The sequence below is a fragment of the Haliotis rufescens genome, unplaced genomic scaffold (assembly GCF_023055435.1).
Source record: "Haliotis rufescens isolate VD_foot unplaced genomic scaffold, xgHalRufe1.0.p SCAF_3, whole genome shotgun sequence".
Classification (NCBI taxonomy): domain Eukaryota; kingdom Metazoa; phylum Mollusca; class Gastropoda; order Lepetellida; family Haliotidae; genus Haliotis; species Haliotis rufescens.
In genome coordinates, this window is record NW_025964001.1 from 13,546,519 (window position 1) to 13,566,033 (window position 19,515).

General features: G+C 40.5%; 1 protein-coding gene across 3 annotated transcripts in view; it reads left to right on the forward strand.

The window, feature by feature from the left end:
• Positions 1-19,515, forward strand: part of LOC124134831 (mitogen-activated protein kinase-binding protein 1-like) — a 129,678-nt gene that overhangs the window by 57,170 nt on the left and 52,993 nt on the right. For all 3 annotated transcript variants that reach the window (XM_046499888.2, XM_046499887.2, XM_046499889.2), the window contains exon 3: positions 15,440-15,560. In XM_046499888.2, coding sequence (XP_046355844.2) covers positions 15,440-15,560 — 121 coding nt within the window. The remainder of the gene's footprint in view (positions 1-15,439; positions 15,561-19,515) is intronic.

The window sequence follows — 19,515 nt, forward strand, 5'->3', positions numbered from 1 at the left end:
AAGGATACTTCTGGGCTCTATTTGGATATTATTAATTTTTTTGTGTAGATATATTTTTTTAAATAAGATAACTTATTTCTGGGGCTAAATGTCAATCTAGATCAACGAGAACAGATCCCTCAAGTTATTAAAGTGTCTTGATATATCCTAAACGCTTGGTTAGGGATATGAACACGGGTCTGTTTCGCATTAGCAAAGAACCAAACAACCTCTATAGACAGGTGATTTACATGATGCTGTTGATCCTGCACAGAATGTAACCTGTGTCCATAATATCATGATGTGAGATTGGCTTGCTCAAGGAAAGGCCAATGTGGGATGTCTTTTGCTAAATCTTGATGCAAATTACAAAATGATTTTCACTTTACTTATTTTGTAAAGTTGTTACAAGGAATGTTTAAGATGAGACTGTTTTGTGATACTACTTGTAACCAGTACAATATTTTCTTTCCACATTATGTTGACATGCTGTGATATAACTGGAGTACTTTTCTAAGCATTAAACCTCACTCACTCACTCACTCACTCACTCACTCACTCACTCACTCACTCACTCACTCACTCACTCACTCACTCACTCACTCACTCTGACTTGCAGGTATCTCATCTGTTGGGATATTACCAAACAGTCAGACAACCCGTGAAGATCCGGGGTAGAATATGTCTTCAGCAACCCATGCTTGCCGTAAAAGGCAACTATGCTTGTTGTAAGAGGCGACTATGTGCTTGTTGTAAGAGGCGACTAACGGGATCAGGTGGTCAGGCTAGCTGACTTGGTTATCGATACATGTCATCGTACCCCAATTGCTTGGATCAATGCTCATGATATCACTCACTGGATTATCTGGTCCAGACTCAATTATTTAGAGACCACCTTCCTATAGCTGTAATATTGCTGAGTGTGATAGGGCCACTGACATAATTTCTCAATGGAAACTGCTGTACTTGGGTAGCATGCTGTCCTAGGGTGTAGCTTCCAAACAACACTACAAAACCTAAAACAAAACTGAAAGAGTGAACTGTAAAATGTTAAGGCTGAACAAATTTGAAAATGCCCTGCCAGATCTGAAAATCAAATGCGGGTCCACTAACAGGGGATATGTTTGTGTAATATGCATGGTTTTAATGAATCCTAAAGGTGGCAGGATGACCCTGCTCTTTACACGAAACGTTTGAACACTCTGGAAGCCAGTACTTCTCTCGTGTACACTCAAGCTTTATTCCATGTGGTGTACGCTTCACATAGTCTTGCTAAATAGAAGACTCAAGCCATATGTGTGCACATTGTGCTACATGTCAACACAAACTTTGCTTGGATATCTTCTCTGAGGATTGACCTGACATCCATGTCTTTGCTTCAGCGTTGACAGTTTTGAGAACCTTTACAAGGTGGAGGATGTTGGCTGTTTGCTGCCAAAGCTGCCCTGTCTGGTGTGACAAAATTGATTGATGTCAGTGTGCCAGTCTTGCAATTTACTAATTGACCTATACTCCTTCAGAGCATGTTGAGAGATGCAGTCTGGGTACAAGGGAACCTTGTCAGTCTGGACTGCTGTGTCCCCTAAAACTTTTCCCATCTTACAGCTGTCAAACATGCAATCTCGATACAAGGAAACCCTGTCAATCTGGTCCCTCTATCACCAGAAGTGTCACCTGTCAAACTGCTGTCAAAGATAGAGTCCCCGTTCTCCCCCCCCCCCCCCCCCCCGTTAGTCTGTTAGTCTGGAACCTGAGGCTCCTAGTTGTTGGTTTGTTGTTTAACGCCGCACTCAGCAATATTCCAGCTATATGACGGCGGTCTGTAAAAAATCGAGTCTGGACCAGACAAGCCAGTGATTGATATCATGAGCATCGATCCACACAATTGGGATGGATGACATGCATCAACCAAGTCAGCGAGCCTGACCACCCGATCCCGTTAGTCGCCTTTTACGACAAGCATAGTCGCCTTTTACGTCAAAAACATGGAATCTTACAGCTGTCAAAGATGCATTCAGAATGGAGGTCTGAAAAACCATCATACAGAAGGCTCGCAACAACACAATGATTCTCTTTTTTAATGGGACAGGTTTACTGACGGACTGCATTATGTTAGGTATATTATTGTGTCCTTGTATTGACAGACTACACATGCTGGCTTTAGTAATTTCAGCTATAGTGATCCTAGTGTCTGCAAAAAAACCATATACTACTCAAAAAGTTTAACTTCAGTCATATGAAAGAATCAGTTTTCCTTAACTTCTTTTGAGTAGTAACTGTAGGTGTTCCTAATACATCTATTTTTTATGAATACACCTATATAGATTCATTTTTCTTAGATGTGAATTCCGATAAGTATTTATCTACATTGCAAAACTGAAAGTTTCTTGATAACCACGGCAGGAGTAACCTCATCCTGCTGCCTTCTGACCCACAGAAGATCTGACAAGAATCAATCAAGTAGGCATGGATATGATCAAACCAATATTTCCCCCAGATTTGTCTGTTGTGGAAGCCCAGTCAGGTAGTCCATGTAGGTATCTGTGTCTCGTGTTATCCTCTTGTTAGGTATCCTGCAGTGCACATGGAGGCAGGAAGGGAGGGTAGTCTGATAGGTTTAGACAGGTGTGGGGGATTGCACTGTACAGGAGGTGCATGGAGGGAAGGAAGGGATACCACAGTGTAGGGTCAGGTTTGGGTGGTGGGTCAGCTGTCCGAGGTGGTGGATCAGATGTAGGAGGTGGTGGATCAGATATAGGAGGTGGTCTTATGTAGGTAGAAGTAAGGGGATTACTCCCTGGGGTGGTGGTGGGTCAGCTGTCCGAGGTGGTGGATCAGATATAGGAGGTGGTCTTATGTAGGTAGAAGTAAGGGGATTACTCCCTGGGGTGGTGGTGGGTCAGCTGTCCGAGGTGGTGGATCAGATATAGGAGGTGGTCTTATGTAGGTAGAAGTAAGGGGATTACTCCCTGGGGTGGTGGTGGGTCAGCTGTCCGAGGTGGTGGGTCAGGTGTAGGAGGTGGTGGATCAGATATAGGAGGTGGTCTTATGTAGGTAGAAGTAAGGGGATTACACACTGGGGTCAGGTTGGGGTGGTGGATCAGATCGACAGGCAGATGTACACTGGTGGTTAGGAAGGGAGATGCACAGGGGTCAGGTTGAGAAGGTGGGAATGAAGGGTTGGAGGGATGGATTTATGGTAGGGAACGACACTTGAGGTCAGGTGGGGTAAGACTGGGTGAAGGTTGTTAATCTTTGGCAGGGAAGAGATACCCAAGATCAGAGAAACATCTGGAGTGTTCATCTGGAAACGGTTGGCTGAGATGCAACAATAAGGTAGCATTCCCTGACAGAACTAACAACGGGGCTCAGAAGCATGATATGAAATTGTTTTGTTATGGTATTACCATCTTGTGAAGGGCAATGGTATGAGGGAACTATGATGCACTGCCAGGATGTGATTGTTTATGATGGAAATATTTCATGGCTAATGTCCACAAACAAAGCAGTGATCTCATACCCGGGCAGCTGAAGGTGATGCAGGTGAAAAAGCCTCCGATATGTTTATAGGTTGTAAAAGTAATACCGAAAAGGCATGGACAGGAAGATCAGCAATATCTTTTAGCTTATGTAGGAGAGAAAACAATTTCTCATAGCAGCTTGCTATGGTTGGTGAGCCATGCTTGACTGGGGAATGTAGGCTGAGATTGTGCCTGATCTCCATGATGCTATTGTCTAAGCTGAGGACACACCCTCTGTGTGTTCATCTGGACAACACATGGCAAGATGAAGAATGTAACGGGGACAGTCAACCATCACATTTTGTCCTGTCACCTTTGATTTATGACATTTTCTTGACAGCAGAGATATGTTTTAATTGTTTGCATGTGAGTGTTAAGGAATATATCTTCTTTTCATGGAGGTTGGTAGTCTGTCATACAGGCCTAGACTAACATATAGTCTCTGAAATGAACATATCGTACAGAAAAAAACAGTTGTTCAGTTATCTTAATAAAAATCTAATAAAAAGGGAGCCCAGTGATTCTCTTCATTTTCAGATACTGATACTGCAGTAATCTAGACTTGCCAAACATTATAGACTTGCATGGGCTGTAGTTGATATAAATGTATCAGGGTCTGTAAGACAGACTAATACAGGCCCTGAAACAAATATATCCAATACAGCCCATGCAAGTTATCATGTTTGGCAAGTCTAGATTACTGCAGTATCTGAAAATGAAGTCTCTGGGCTCCTTTTTATTATATTTTCTAACTATAATTTAACAACTGTTTTTTGTTTTTCTTCTGTAAAATATGTACATTTCAGAGACAAGATGTCAGTCTAGGTAGCTTGGATGTCATCTTGTTTTCTCATTTTAACACATGAAAGAGATGAGGTTATACATGATACAACTTTGTCAGTTTTTGGTTTTTCAAAATCATACTGTAGCTACATCAGTAAATGGTTTGTCTTGTGAACGACCCAATGGCCAAACATCTTTCTGTGCTGAGTTGCCTCCCTAAACCATGCCTGGATCTGCTAGGTGTAGGTTTGAATCCCATATCACGACCCTTTATTTGTCAGTACTACTATTCCATGCTTGTGGACTTTTGGCAAAGTTGAATGTGTCTATGACTTGTATCACTTTCAGTGTTCATTCCACGTTAAGCATAAACCAAACTCACTGATTATGTGTGAGCTTAAAGATATACCAGAAAATCTCTCCTGAGAGAGTTTATGTAAGGTTATTCACTCAAGAGTGTCAAGTTACTTCTCTTTACCAAAGGTGAAATTGAATCAATTTGTTAAAATAAAAAATATTTTGTGCAGGTTAAAATGCAGATTGTGGTGCTATCAGCCGATATTCAGCTCACTATGGCACCATCATTGTGACATCACAATGGTGTAACGTCAGAACCCAGGGAATATTACAATTGCTTTAATGCCCTTAAGATTAGGCTAATTCAACCATTCAAACACTGTAAATTCTGCAAGAGATGGAACTAAAGCCATTGGATCCGTTCAGCTTAGCTCTCATCATTCACCGATCTCTGTTCCAACTTCAGTCATATGATCCTGTACGTAACTGTGGTACAAAGATAGAGCTGTGAGATTGCTGGGATGAATTATTGTATGCAGTTTCACATTTGAGACATGTACATACGGGTCAAGAATAGTAAATTGACCAAAATCTTTAAGACTTTGTTTATGTAGAACATAGGAAGTCATCTTTACAGGATCTTTACAGGATCTTTCCACAAGGTGATAAAACCATGGAAACTCCCTCAGAAATCCTTTTTATGGTTTAAAACGATGATGGACAAATGTCTTCAGGCAACAGAACATGGTTTAGTAGTCTGTCTCACAGTCCCTGAACCATATTAATATCACTTCCGCCCAGCCTTTACTGTAATGCTATAGCCCAAAATGAAACAAGTCGAGATTTGCCACAGGTTCAAACTCCCATCTCAGTAGAGATCCTTTTTGATTTATATGGTGTTTCTATTAAAATTATGTATCTTCAAAGGAAAAGCATTGGTCTAATGGTCTAGTGTCATCTACGTACTGAGTGACAGTTTAAATGCTCGTAGGATTCCTGTAGGGTAAGACCAAGCGAGGACAATATGTTGTTGCTAGGCTTTAGATATGGCCAAGGCTATTTTAATTATCTGTTCTATTGCCAAGTGAGTGTTTAAGAAGAGGAATGTATGGATTTGTCCTTCATCTGTTCAGAGCTGTTGACACCATCACATGTGGTGGTATGTCTATGGTGGACTGGCCTTGTGGATGACCATGTATTATATAGCAAGTACCTTCCATGGTCAACTGATCACATAAGTGTTATCCAGGGTCCCTGGGTATAATAACTCAGCATTTGTGGGATGTAAGCACCACACACAGCCCATCAACTTGATTGATAGCTTGGAAGATGTTATGACAAGCCTTGTCCTTTAACACTGTGTGAGGAAAGGACCACCTCTGTCAGACCGCTTTCACACTTCATGGAGAATTCATTATGTTTGACCTGTGAAGGACCCTGGTGGCTCGGCTTTGTCTTGTCTTCAGCCTGTTTGAATCTATGGGCATTTTGTGATGGCTTTTAGCCATGTTTTATCTGTTTTTGTTCGCAAGGGTTGTAATTATCTGCAGTTTTGGAAATGGCTGTGTGCCTGTGTATTATACCATGTCCAGTTTAGGTTTAGGTGTAGTTATCATGGTGTACAGATTGCCACTAGCCTGAATCAGTTTGGCTAATGTTAATCTGCAGTAGACTACGTTTATGACAAACATGCGTATGACAAACTGACGGATATAATGAACATACTTTTTGGTCCCGACCATTTGCTGAATTTATGATGTATACATGCTTATAATGAACCACAGTTATAACGAACTAAAATTAGTGGTCCTTTTGCGTTCATTATAACCGTAGTTTACTGTATACCGATGGCAAGTTGGACTTAGACTTTTTGTTGGGTGTCCTTATATGTTATCACTATTAGAACTGGTAAATGTTTCATTTAAAGTTGCATCCCAGCAAAACCTCAGGCAGTGTCTCTTGTTGAACATTTCTAGTTCCGAAAGGGGCGGTCGGGTAGCCTAGTGGTTTAAGCGTTCGCTTGTCACGCCAAAGACCCGGGTTCGATTCCCGACATGGGTACAATGTGTGAAGCCCATTTCTGGTGTCCCCCACCCTGATATTGCTGGAATATTGCTAAAAGTGACGTAAAACCATACTCACTCACTCACTCTAGTTCCAAAAATTGCAAGAAACATTAAGACACATTCAGAAATTGCTACCTCTTTGTCCTCGGGACCAATGAAGACTAAATTGTCTGCAGGTCAAAACAACCAGGATTAAGTCTTTGAGCAGTCTGTGCCAAGACCTTATATAGTCCACCTGCTTGGTCACCTGGTCACTTGTCACTTGACATCAATCAAGATCGGGTGGTCAGGCTTGTTGACTTGGTTGATGAATGTCATTGTATCCCAGTTGTGTAGATCGATGCTCACAATGTCAATCACTGGATTGTCTGTTCTAGACTTGATTAATTTACAGGACGCCATCATACAGCTGGAATATAGCTGGATTGTGGTGTTAAACAACAAACAAACAAACAAATTAGCGGGTGAAGTCACAGACTGTCATGACCATAATGATATGCCGTACTCTATGTAATAAGGACCCACGGCGCTATTGCCAATATAATGGCTAGTGAACAATCCCAATTAGCACTCCTTCCGACTGATCAATGTACACAATGGACTTATTTATTTGTGTGTTATATGTACCCTTAATTATGGGCTTTTAAATTCTGGAAAAATATATCTGGTGTATATAAACATTTCCGGCTGTCAGCATAAACCATGAAATTTACGATCCTTCAACTCTGTTAGTTTTTTTCACCAAAATAATATTCTATTAAGAGCCCCCTATTTCTATTTTTGAGAGCGTCCTGGGCGTTTATTATGTCGAATACAGTATTATCTAATTGATATATGGAGTTGATGCAGTTCGAATTAACAATGCTTCACTGAACAGGGTTCAAAACTAACAGAACTCTGCTTGCCCAGGACCAGTTAAATAAGACTACCACTTTTACCAAATGGCAGATGGCAACTCTGGAGATCATTTTTGCATACTAGTGAACATAAAACTTCATTTCTAACACAAAGAGTTTGAAACTATAAGTTATATCAGCTATTTAAAGAGACAACCTCGACCAGTCATCCCAGTCATTGTTGGCTTGTGATCTTTATAGGCCAGTACTATTGAAGAGCTGCTGGTCCGACTAACCATTTACAGACTGGAGTTATTTCATCCACTGATTGCCTGTCTGTCTTGAGGGTTGTTTGGCTGTAACCCCATCTGGTGGGTCTGCCGGCGCAAGGGGTTGCGTTGTGTAGGGGTGTACATACTGACAGGTACACTGTTTTCCTTACTATAGATAGAGCACAAAGGCTGTAACAGAGCCTGTCATCAGGGGACCATCATGCTTGAGGGCTGATCTATGTCCTGAGCTGGTGGGATCAAGTTTGATTGATATATGATGATGATTGAAATAACACACTGTCCAGTCTGGTGGAGAAGTGAGCTGGATGTTTTTGATGGTTGGGCTGTGTGTTGTCCATAGTTGTTTGTCTCCATGGCCTGAAGCTTCAGCCTTGCAATTAGTATGCTTGACTTGTAGACTTAACTAGCTGTGGTTTCTATGGAAGAGGTAAAATTTGTGTCAATCAGCAGCAGCTTGATGACCAGTTTGGGCTGGTACAGATTGATTGTTTGTTGTTAAACGTTGTACTCAGCAGTGTTCCAGCTTTATGATGGCGGTCTGTAAATATTGAAGACTTGACCAGACAATCCAGTGACTGACACCATGAGCATCGATCTATGCAACTTGGATATGGTGACATGCATCAACCTGGTCAGCGAGTCTGACCTGCCTGTCCTGTGAGCTGCTGGTTGGTCTTGGCCTCGGCCTCGGCCTTGTTTCTCATCCAAAACATATCTGAAGGAACAAATCTGCAGTATTGTGGCAACTCAAGATGTCTTCAGTTTCTGGAAATGAAGTTTCTCAGACTCCTTTAGATATTAAAAAAATGAATTTACAAAAAAACCTCTTGAAATACTTTCATTTCAGAGACTGGCCGAGTCGAGGCCATGTCACTGTGTCAGTCTCACTATGGTTTTCAAATGGCACACATTAAACTACCCTCAGTGATAGATAATGGTAGAGCTCCATGATATTCTTTGTGATGCTAAGTTAGGAAACCTCTGAATCTGCTAGTACTCTGTAGCAATCAGGGGCGGTAGGGAAGTCTATAGACTAACATTTAGTCTCTGAAATCTTATATTACACAATATCCTTCTTGACTCTAAAAATAAAAAAAATTCCCTATGCTGTGGAATAGAGCTAGCTTGAGCTGGCTAGACTTGCTTTTGTATGCATTTCTAGATTATTATTTTTTCATAAAATAAATATGTTCCACGGTCATGGTGCAGGACTAGGAAGTCTAGTGTTTAAAGCTTCACTCTTCACACCAAAGACCCAGGTTCAATTCCCCACTTGGGTACAATGTGTGAAGCCCGTTTCTGGTTTCCCCCGCCGTGATATTGCTGGAATATTGCTAAAAGCATCTTAAAAACTCACTCACTCACTCACTCACTCACTCACTCACTCACTCACTCACTCACTCACTGTAGCTCACTCACTGTAGCAATCATCCTGGGTGTTGACAATTTAGGCATAGGTTTCATTTGAATCATACAAAGTAAATATACAAGGTAATATCATGAATCAAGAAAAAAAAGAGTGTTTTGACAGGAATATTTTAACATATTTATAACCAATATATTCTCTGAATTGTATGCAGTTTTACAGTCAGGACAACCATGTAGGCTCACATTTGATCATTTGTATATAAACTGCATTGAGTTATATTTACCTGAAGCTAACAAGCGGTATTCTGGTTTTCACGACTGGGGCTGTGTTTGCAAATCATTCAAAAGTATCTGTGTTACATACCTTAGTGGAGAATAAGCCTGTACAGTAATTTCAAATTTTTAGTTGAACATCATGGATATATGTTTTTTTAAAGGGGGGCTCCGCTCTACTGCATTGTGCATTTTTTCAGTCTAGGACTAGATGTCACAACAATTGACCGGTTTGGGTAAACAGATGGCTATATAAACTGAAACACACTGAAAACGCATAATCATGCTTTCAAGCTTCAGAGATGATGTGTTTTGTGCTCAAGTCCATCTCGAAACACATCGAACCTGTACGATGACATTGTTGTATTTGATTATCTCTTTCCTATACACACAGAATAAATTAAATTGAGTTTTGTGGCCATTTTTCCAAATATTACATTGATTCAAATATAAGTTTTCGAAGTGTTTCCGTATACAACATAAAATTTGTTTTAATTGTAAAGGAGAAAAATGAATTGTGTAATAAAAGATTTCATTGACTATATGTTTGTCTAATGGTTGGAAGGAGCCATGTAGTCAGTCTCACACTTTCTGAGCTGTAACTGTGATGCCATAGCCCTAAATGAACCAAGTCCCTATTTTCCACAGGACCTGAATCTCCCATCTCACTGGGGCTCCTTTTCAATTTAAATGTAGGTTCTTGTTTCTATCGAATTGATATTCTTTTTTAGAGATTAAACGTTAGTCTACCTCCTGTACCTCAACAGTCATGTAGGTGATTCCTATCGCTTGATCAACCCACATACAGAGCATATGGCATCAGAGGAAATCAGTGCTAAAAGAAGTGAACGATAAAAACTTCACACACTGGAAAGCTTTTATCAGGCATTAGTTTTATTGTTAACTCTGCTATTGTAGGAGGCCATTGAGCTGTTTACAAAACACTCTTATCTCAATCTGGTCATTAGTGACATTTTGAAGGTTTGATGGGAAATTAATGAGGATCTTGGTACAAGTGTTGGTGAACCTTGACAGATATTTGAACAAGACCTCTTATCTTGAAAAGTTAGATTTGGTTGTACCTCAGATGACTTTGGCTCAGTTGTGGTTGGGGTAGCACTCTCGTCACCTGGTTCATGTCTTGAGGATGAAGAAGAAGAAGAAGAATATCTATTGTACAAAACACCCACAGGGGGCAGGGTACAAAACATGAACATGACTAATTAAAACATTGACATACAAAACAGAATACAAATATTGCTATGATTATATTGTTAGGAAGGAGATGCAGATGTTCTTTGCCTGAACATTTTGTGAATGAAATTAGATATAATTTTTGCAAAGGGCTGTGGTGGATTTAATAGTATTTTTAACGATAGTAGGTGCATAGCAAAGCCGGGTGATGAATTTAGTTCCCCTCTCAGAATCTTTGTAGAGGGGGCAACGCAACAGGAAGTGTTCCTCATCTTCTGTTTCATTAAAACCATTGATGTGTCAATAAGAACTGAAATTGATCCTGATGGAAGGAGGTGACCTCTGTAAGATTTCCATTCTGGGTTATCAGCTTTGGGATTTACTTTCTTAGTGTATTTTCCCCCATCGCTCATCATTGACTGTATTCTTTATCATCTGACTATTTGACTGTGATGCTTTAATTTCAGAATTCTTTTTAAATTTAAGAATAAATAATGTAGAATAAGCTACTTAATCTCTCTGTTAGTACCGATAGATTTGAAATTATGATGAGGGGGGCACAGGTGGCCAGTTCATCTAAGGCGCTGCGATTCACTGTGCAGAGTTGCGTCCCTTGGGCACGACAGAGACCTATGATTGTGGGTTTGAATCCCGGTTCGCTCCGATTATGTTTCTAGGTTTGTCAGCACCATACCCATGCTCGTGGGTTTCACCGAAGTGGTAAACATCCGAGACCTGAATTACTTCGGGCTTTCCTCCCACATTAAGCTGTCATGCTGTGATATAACTGGAATAATGTTAAAAGCGGTGTTAAACCCAACTCACTCACACTCACTGAAATGTTAGACCCGTGAAGATTCCGGGGTAGAATAGGTCTTCAGCAACCCATGCTTGCCGTAAAAGGTGACTATGCTTGTCGTAAAAGGCAACTAACGGGATCGGGTGGTCAGGCTCGCCTACTTGGTTGATGCATGTCATCGATCCCAATTGCGTGGATCGATGCTCATGACATTAATCACTGGATTGTCTGGTCCAGACTCGATTATTTACAGACCGCCATCATATAGCTGGAATATTGCTGAGTGCGGCGTTAAACAACCAACCAAACCAAACAAACAACACTGAAATTATAATGCTAACAGATAACAGAAATATATATGTGAAATATTTTCATTGCTTGGTATCAAAACTTACTTGGTACACATCTGTTTTCATCATATCTGTTTATGACAATTTAAAGGGAGGACTGATATTTTCTGGAATTACAGTTAATGAAATACATGATCATTTATTTTATGCAATAAATAGACAATAAGATTTAAACAATGCACCCATTCTTTCAACCACAACATCTGCAACAATGGATAGTTGATGTGAGTGATGTTAAACATTCATCTATTCCAAGCCATTCTAGAATCATGCGTGGGTAGGCAAGTAGAGAGATAGGTAGACTGGGTGTGTTGGGAGTCAGGTGGGATTACACACTGTGTAAAGTTTACAGGGACTTGAAGCTCGTCCTAAATAGCTTTGTATAGAAAGACTCTTTGTAAGGATGAAACGTGGAAGGATGGTCGGAATAATTTGAGAAAGAATTTTAGTCAGGAATGAGTAGTAAGTGTTTGAGATGACATTGGTAACAGATCTCTGTAACACCTGCTACATGTTCTGCATGGCGTTCCCTGGTGTTCCTACAAGTTGAAGGCAATGGACATGGGAATGGTGCCCATTGGTGTGCTGATTCAGCAGTTTTATCAGTGTGGGTGGTTCACCTACATCAGGAATTAAACAATCAGGGTTCCCAAAAGCGAATCAACCGCCTCCGTGGTCTAGTGGTAGTGCGCATGCCTGGAGAACGGAAGGTCTGAGGTTTCGATCCCCGTACGCGTCATACCAAAAGACTTTTAAAGATGGTACTTGTTGTTACCCTGTCGGCATTAAGGGGCTAAAACAAGGACTGGTCAGTCAGTATACTGTGTCTGAGTGGGGTATTCATGTAAGACTGCAGCATGGTATCTCATTGGGCTAGCACTATAAAATCAGCATTAGACTAGTGCATGCATGTCACTATATAAGTGCAATAATCTTGGCTGGACGTTAAACCCCATTTCACCTCACCAAAGGTGAATCTTGGTTCTCTTCTAGCAGTAAGCTACCCAAGGTTCGAACTTATATTTATTATGGTTTGAAGATGTCTTTAAGTTTTAAGTAAATTCACACAACCTAAGGTAGAGGTAGATAACTGAAATACTGTTGAAATTGACTAAGCCCACTCACTCTAACAATGAACCATCAAACGTACAATACATGTGTATGTTATCCCATCATCACTGACAAGATAGCCGACATCCTCTATCAACATTCGCCATCACCACCTCGGTGTACCCCTCATCTACGGACTTGATGAAGACAAATGTTCGTTGGCATGCGGCTAGTACTACTGTTATAATGACAGCATGAGTGTTTGACGCGGCAGCTCCTGAGCTGGACTTGTCAACACAGGCCTTGTCATACAGGCCACTCCGCACCTTGGACCTCTGTGTAAACTGCCTTGTATGGCAGGTAAAAAGTTCAGTGTGGTCTATATGAATACAATTCATGGTCTTTGATCTGTCTTCGACAGTACAAGGCAGACTTATGGTGAAGCAGGTACTTACTTCAGAGCGTGTCGGTGTGATGTAGAAAATGATAGGTTTCTGTGTCTGTTGAAGATGATTTATGAGAAGAGCTATCTGTCTCTTCCACTAAGAGGAGCTACAAGATTTATTACAAACTGTTTCCTAACCAAGCTGGAGGGAGCATACATATGTGTATTACCTCCCAATGTGAAGGAAAAGCTTTGAAAAGGGGAAAAAATATTTCAACAACTAGGGCTGGGACACGTAACTCTGGTACTCGGGTTGGGAGGGGACTGAGTAGGACCCAGGTACCCACAGGACTACCAGGACCCGTGGTTAGTCACGTGATATATTGTTTAATGACAAACTCTGTGGTTACACTTCAAGTCACTAATGTTCCCATTTCTTTCTGACTATATGCACCCATTCCTTCTGATATTTATATGTTTGAATACAGATAAAACTTCATGCAGTAAACTTCAGTGCCTGCATGTCCAGATCGTTTTATACATGTATCAAAATACATTTTGCAAGGGCAAACTTTTCCCAATCAGACAGTTTGAATCTCTTGAGACCTATAGCGGGTATCCGGGTAGGGTCGGGTAATAGAGGGGTGGGTACCTGGGTAGTAAATTTGGACTCGTCCCGGCTCTTTTAACAAACCTACCCTTACGTGGAGTGTAGTCATTGGAAAAAAACAGCCCGAATTTGACTCTTATCATCATTTTCGGTATATTTTTTGTTATTATGTGGGTTTTTATTTGCTGAGGTTACCAAGGCCAAACAGAATTTTGCAAGACTCAGGCTTCGGACCACTGTCAATGAAGTCCCAGCTGGGTGTTAATATTGATATCATTTCAATTAAGTTTCATTTGTTTGATATCAATATCATCTGTTAAGAAGGAAAATATATTGTTAATTTGATATTTCAATATTGTTCCTAATGCCTTGGCTCTCTTCATGCAGCAAACTATTGTGAATGGTGAACAGCAATGTTAACAGGATACTTATATCTGCCTCTCTTGCTGATGTTGTCCATTTAGTCTAAAGAGTACACCCTAGCTGTGCCAGATTCTGTTTTGAAACAATATATCTTTGTCATGGAATGATTCATAACTCTCAAAACCCCCTACATTGTCTGGTGGTAGAGCATCCGACCTCTTAAGATCTTTGGTCTCTCATCACCTTGCCTGTGTCCTAAATTTTCAACAAAGTGTTAAATATTGATGACATCCATCACTTTAGGATGACCTGCCATGATACAGGGCCCCGTTCCACAAATCGATCGTATCGCTAAGACGATTGTAACCCCCATACGTTAACATAGACTTACGACTGTCTTAGTGCTAAGATATCTTTGTGGAACGGGTCCCTAGTGTATATCTGGAAGACTATTCACAGCAGTGTTAAACCAACTTACCCACCAGCGCCTGTAAAGTTGGACACTACCAGATGTAGAGAGAAAAAGTTTCCTAAGTCATAAGCTACCGATGATCAGAAATTTACTGTCAATCCTCACTCAAGACAGGGGCCGGTCGGGTAGCCTAGTGGTTAAAGCATTCGCTCGTCATGCCGAAGACCCGGGTTCGATTCCCGACATGGGCACAATGTGTGAAGCCCATTTCTGGTGTCCCCCACCGTGATATTGCTGGAATATTGCTAAAATCTGCGTAAAACCATACTCACTCACTCACTCACTCAAGACATGAAATCCTGAACCACATTAAATGCTGACAATATCTGTTACCCTAATATGTCAAGATGGATTAATATCCTTGAAACAGATGTATCGTTAATATGATTTTTTATCTTGTAGCTTAAACCACATGAAGGTGCTTGATCAAGTACATTCTTTCCATTTTTCACAGGCTTGATCATGTGCATATGAAATACAATGCATGTGCCTACCTTTGTTGATATATCTGACAACCATTCTATTAGTATCTGACATTTATGAAGACTTTATTTGATATGAGCACATGCCATGCACAAATATGATTTGCAAGTCTCACATGTGTGAATTTTGATCATGTTTTCTGTTCAGCATGCTTCTTTCAACATCAGAGTGTATCTGAGGGTGCACCCGAGACTGGTTCCTGGAAGACTAGCTGCATGTAGAGGATGCCTTAAGCACCCCGATATTATCTGTGTTTTGCTTGTGGGGATCGTGATCACATGTACCATGTAATCAGTGTTTGAATCTCTCTTTATCAGGTGCTCAGTCGTGCTCTTCAACACTCGGAGAAACAAACAGACACACATTATCAACAACTCCAAGAAGTCAATCACTGCTCTTGCTTTCTCCGGGGACGGAAAGCATCTTGTAACAGGAGAAGTAAGTTTCTTTGACATAAGTAAAACATTTAAATTTTTTAAAGCTTGTCCTTCTTACCAAAATTAATCAGGGGTCACAGCTGGTCAAATGATTCTAGGAATCATTATTTGTTGTGTAGATTTGTGTCCCTTTGCCATGATTGGATCTGCTGATTATGAAGTTGAATTTCAGATTAGCCCCAGAATATGACCTTTGGTCTATCATCATAATGTCTTTGACCTTCATTGCGTTAATTGGGCTTTGCTCACTCACTCACTCACCAACCACTGGTGTAGAGAGGCTGGCTTGTTTTCATATTTTCAAGAGTAAGAGAAACATTTTCAAATGCTGATCGTAAAAGGCAACTTAATGCATCATGTCGTCAGACAGCGTTACATTTCTCACAATATCAATCACTGGATTGTTTGGTCCAGGCTTCATTATTGACAATTGCTTGGCTAGAAGGCTAACGTATATTCCCTGAAATAAAGTCATGTAAGCTTAAATACAAATCACTCAAAAGAGGAACCCTTAAGTATTAAGGAAACCTCAAGTCTCTGAGTTTCTTAGAGCTGACAAGGGATGAGATCTGGATGCTGGAGCTGAAACGTGAATGAGAATGGAATGGGAGTGATTGCTTTATTAGTTACATGCTATGGGACCTATAAGGGAGGCTCCTTGGGTAATTGTGGGGCACGGGTGGCCCAGTCATCTAAGGCGCCGCAGAGTTGCGTCCCTTAGGCACGCCAGAAACCTATGATTGTGGGTTCGAATCCCGGTTCGCCCCGATTATGTTTCTAGGTTTGTCAGCACCATACCCGTACTCGTGGGTTTCTCCAAAGTGGTAAACGTCTGAGACCTGCATCACTTTGGGCTTTCCTCCCACATTAAGCTGACAATCCGTGATATAACTGGAATACTGTTAAAAGCGGTGTTAAACCAAACTCACTCACTCACTCACTCACTCACTCACTCACTGGCTAATTTATCCACCCTTAGGCAGTTGTGTTTCTTGTTTATTCTTCACCAAAATAACTTAACATTTGCTACAGTGCTATTGTCAGTTTATACTTAAAGGATGTATGTATGTATGTAAAGGTAGTTGAACTGTGTTGTGGAGGGAGAGATGGTATCTAGAGCAGGTTGAGCTATCTGACAACAGCATCACTTTGAACGTAGAGGAAGAAGAGCAGATTGGGTTTTAGAAGTCTTTGTTTATCGTACTACAACTCTGAAAATATTCTTGTTTGAGAAAGAAAAGGTAAATAAAGAAAAGAAGCATCAGACGAACTTTCAGTACGAAACACATCATTCCGAACTAATGAATCCAAAATAAGCTTACATGATTGAGTATTTACAAAACAAACTGAAAAAGGTTACAAAAAGTATCAAGTTCACTCGTGTTCACCAAGATAATCCTGATATATACCAGATGAGGAACCTTCACCAAAATGTTTTTCCCACTTGCTAATGTTACATACTCTCACTTTTTAAGTCGAAGGTTTAATTGGAAGACCAATCACTTACACTGAAGAGTCTGTTTGTTCTAGTTTTATTGGCAGGGAGGGAAATCTCTGCTGGTGGCATCAGAGAGGAGTTTCTGTTGTGGCGCCGCAAGAATGGGGAATAATAGTTTTAGAAATAAGGAAACTGTGGCGGTGTTGGTATTTTGCCATGAGATAGTCCAACTAGGCATATTTTGGGCTGTGTATGCTGGAGAGGGTGTGTAGAACCGTTACTTAACACGTGAGGGTTGATGAATGACATTATCTAATGATATTGTTGATCCTGATAAACTTGCTTTGGATTTGTTTTGAAATGCTGAAAGTTGGTCTGAAAAGGGTGTAAACCTTTGAAGAAATTGGTTGCCTCACAAAAACTAGAATGAGCAAATCCAGAAATGTTTGTCTCACTGTGTGATTTAACTTTGTTCATATGCTTTTGTAAGGGAAAGAAGTGTGTATTTTCAATGAAAAGGATTATAATGGGTTTTTTATCAAGAAAACAGGTACCGCCTATTTCCAAATTTGCTACATTGCAGATGAATAGCCAGAACAAGCCATTCCAGGTTGTGTTCCTTGAGGTTGTGTTAGTCTGTTGTTGCAGAGCTCTGTTAAATGGTGAGAGAGAAGCATAGAAGAGTGCCAGGATAATTAGGAACTGGCTATTTAAAGTGGGAGTGACAAGTACAGTAGATTATTTGTGTCAGTTGAAGAATGTTCGATACTAATCAAGGTTGAACTAATTTGGAATTATGACTGTTGAAAAAATCCTGACTTTTTGGCTCGGGTGGACTGGCATTTTATCTTGTTCCTGCTTTGCTAGGGTTTCACGCTTATCAGGTGCTGTCCTTGTCGGATCTTATCACATCGGAGAAAATCTTCATGAGAACCTACAAGAAGAGAAAATTATATAGTCATAGTAAGGTGACTTTCATTGGGTGAAAGTTCATTTTTTTGTGGTTGAATGCTGTATATGAAGGTGGCCTGTAAATAATCAAGTCAGTACCAGACAACCCAGTAATTTATATTAATGAGCATAATTCCTTACTGTCGGAGAACGATGGCATGCTAATAGCTAGGTCAGCAAGCCTGCTCTCCCAATCAGTTGAGTCATTCCTTCCACAAGCATAGGATGCCAAGATATTCGGAGCCCAGAATAACCACAGAGTACACCTCTGAGTCTGATGACACACTAGCACAGCCAGGCAGGCAGACATTTGGTCTTCAGCAAGCCTGCTCTCCCAATCCATTGAGTCGTTCCTTCCACAAGCATAGGATGCCAAGATATTCGGAGCCCAGAATAACCACAGAGTACGCATCTGGGTCTGATGACACACTAGCACAGCCAGGCAGGCAGACATTTGGTCTTCCCGTGTTATCTGTATGTAGCCATTTGTTGACTCAATGGCCCCTATTGTGGATGGTGGAATTCGTCATATACACTTGAATTCCTGGTAAGACAGCTATCTCTTGTGAGAATTATGGGTTTATGGCCTGATAATTATCGGTATCCTTAGTCAGATTTGGATTTAAGTCACAGGGGTTGACAAATTGAGCTGAACCCAACTTTCCCTCAGCCAATTTTTCGAGTGATGGTACGTGTACGTAAGTGGATATATATATTATTATATTTTTACAAACTAATCGAAAGACTTCCACTTATCTCAGGGTTGATCTGTATTTATAAAACATGTAGTAAAGTTTACCCCATGCTGTATGCTATTCAGTGAAATAGAAAGACAATCATCAAACAAACAGTCTTATGGCTGCGTGATGTTTCTGTGTGTTGCCACCATGTTGGATTCCAGGTAAAAAATGGTCTACTTTACCTCAATATTGCTGACTAAGATGAGGATCGAGTTGTCAGGATCTCTGATGTGAGGGTGCCAACCCCCGCTCTCCTAAATTCTGAATACTGCTTTCCTGAAAAAAAATCAAAATAATAACTTATGTATAGATTATTTTACAAACACCGTTATTTTATTTAAATGTTGAATCTTCATACCAAATAAATTTTATTTGCATTCTATGGACCACTGCTGATGTTAGTCTGTCTTACAGACCTTCATACAAATATATATCAAATACAGCCCATTCAAGTCTATAATGTTTGGCAAGTCTAGATTACTGCAGTATCAGGAAAACGAAGAGCGTCACTCGGCTCCCTTTAATTATATTTTTATTAAGATAACTGAACAACTGGTTTTTTTCTGTACAGTATGTTCATTTCAAAGACTAGATGTTAGTCTATGCTGATGTCTGAATACCCTCTGAATAGACTCCCCAATCCCACTTAACAAAAGGGGGTTGGCAGCATGTGGCTTCTTTCCCCAATGACAGGCAGGTTGCAATGATAAAGCATGAGTTTGTCTAAACATACTCAAAGCATGCTCCCTCATGTGTTGAATGTTAAACAACAGTACCTCACTTCCCCACTCTATCAGTTGATTGTCTATTATCATGTTATCATTGGT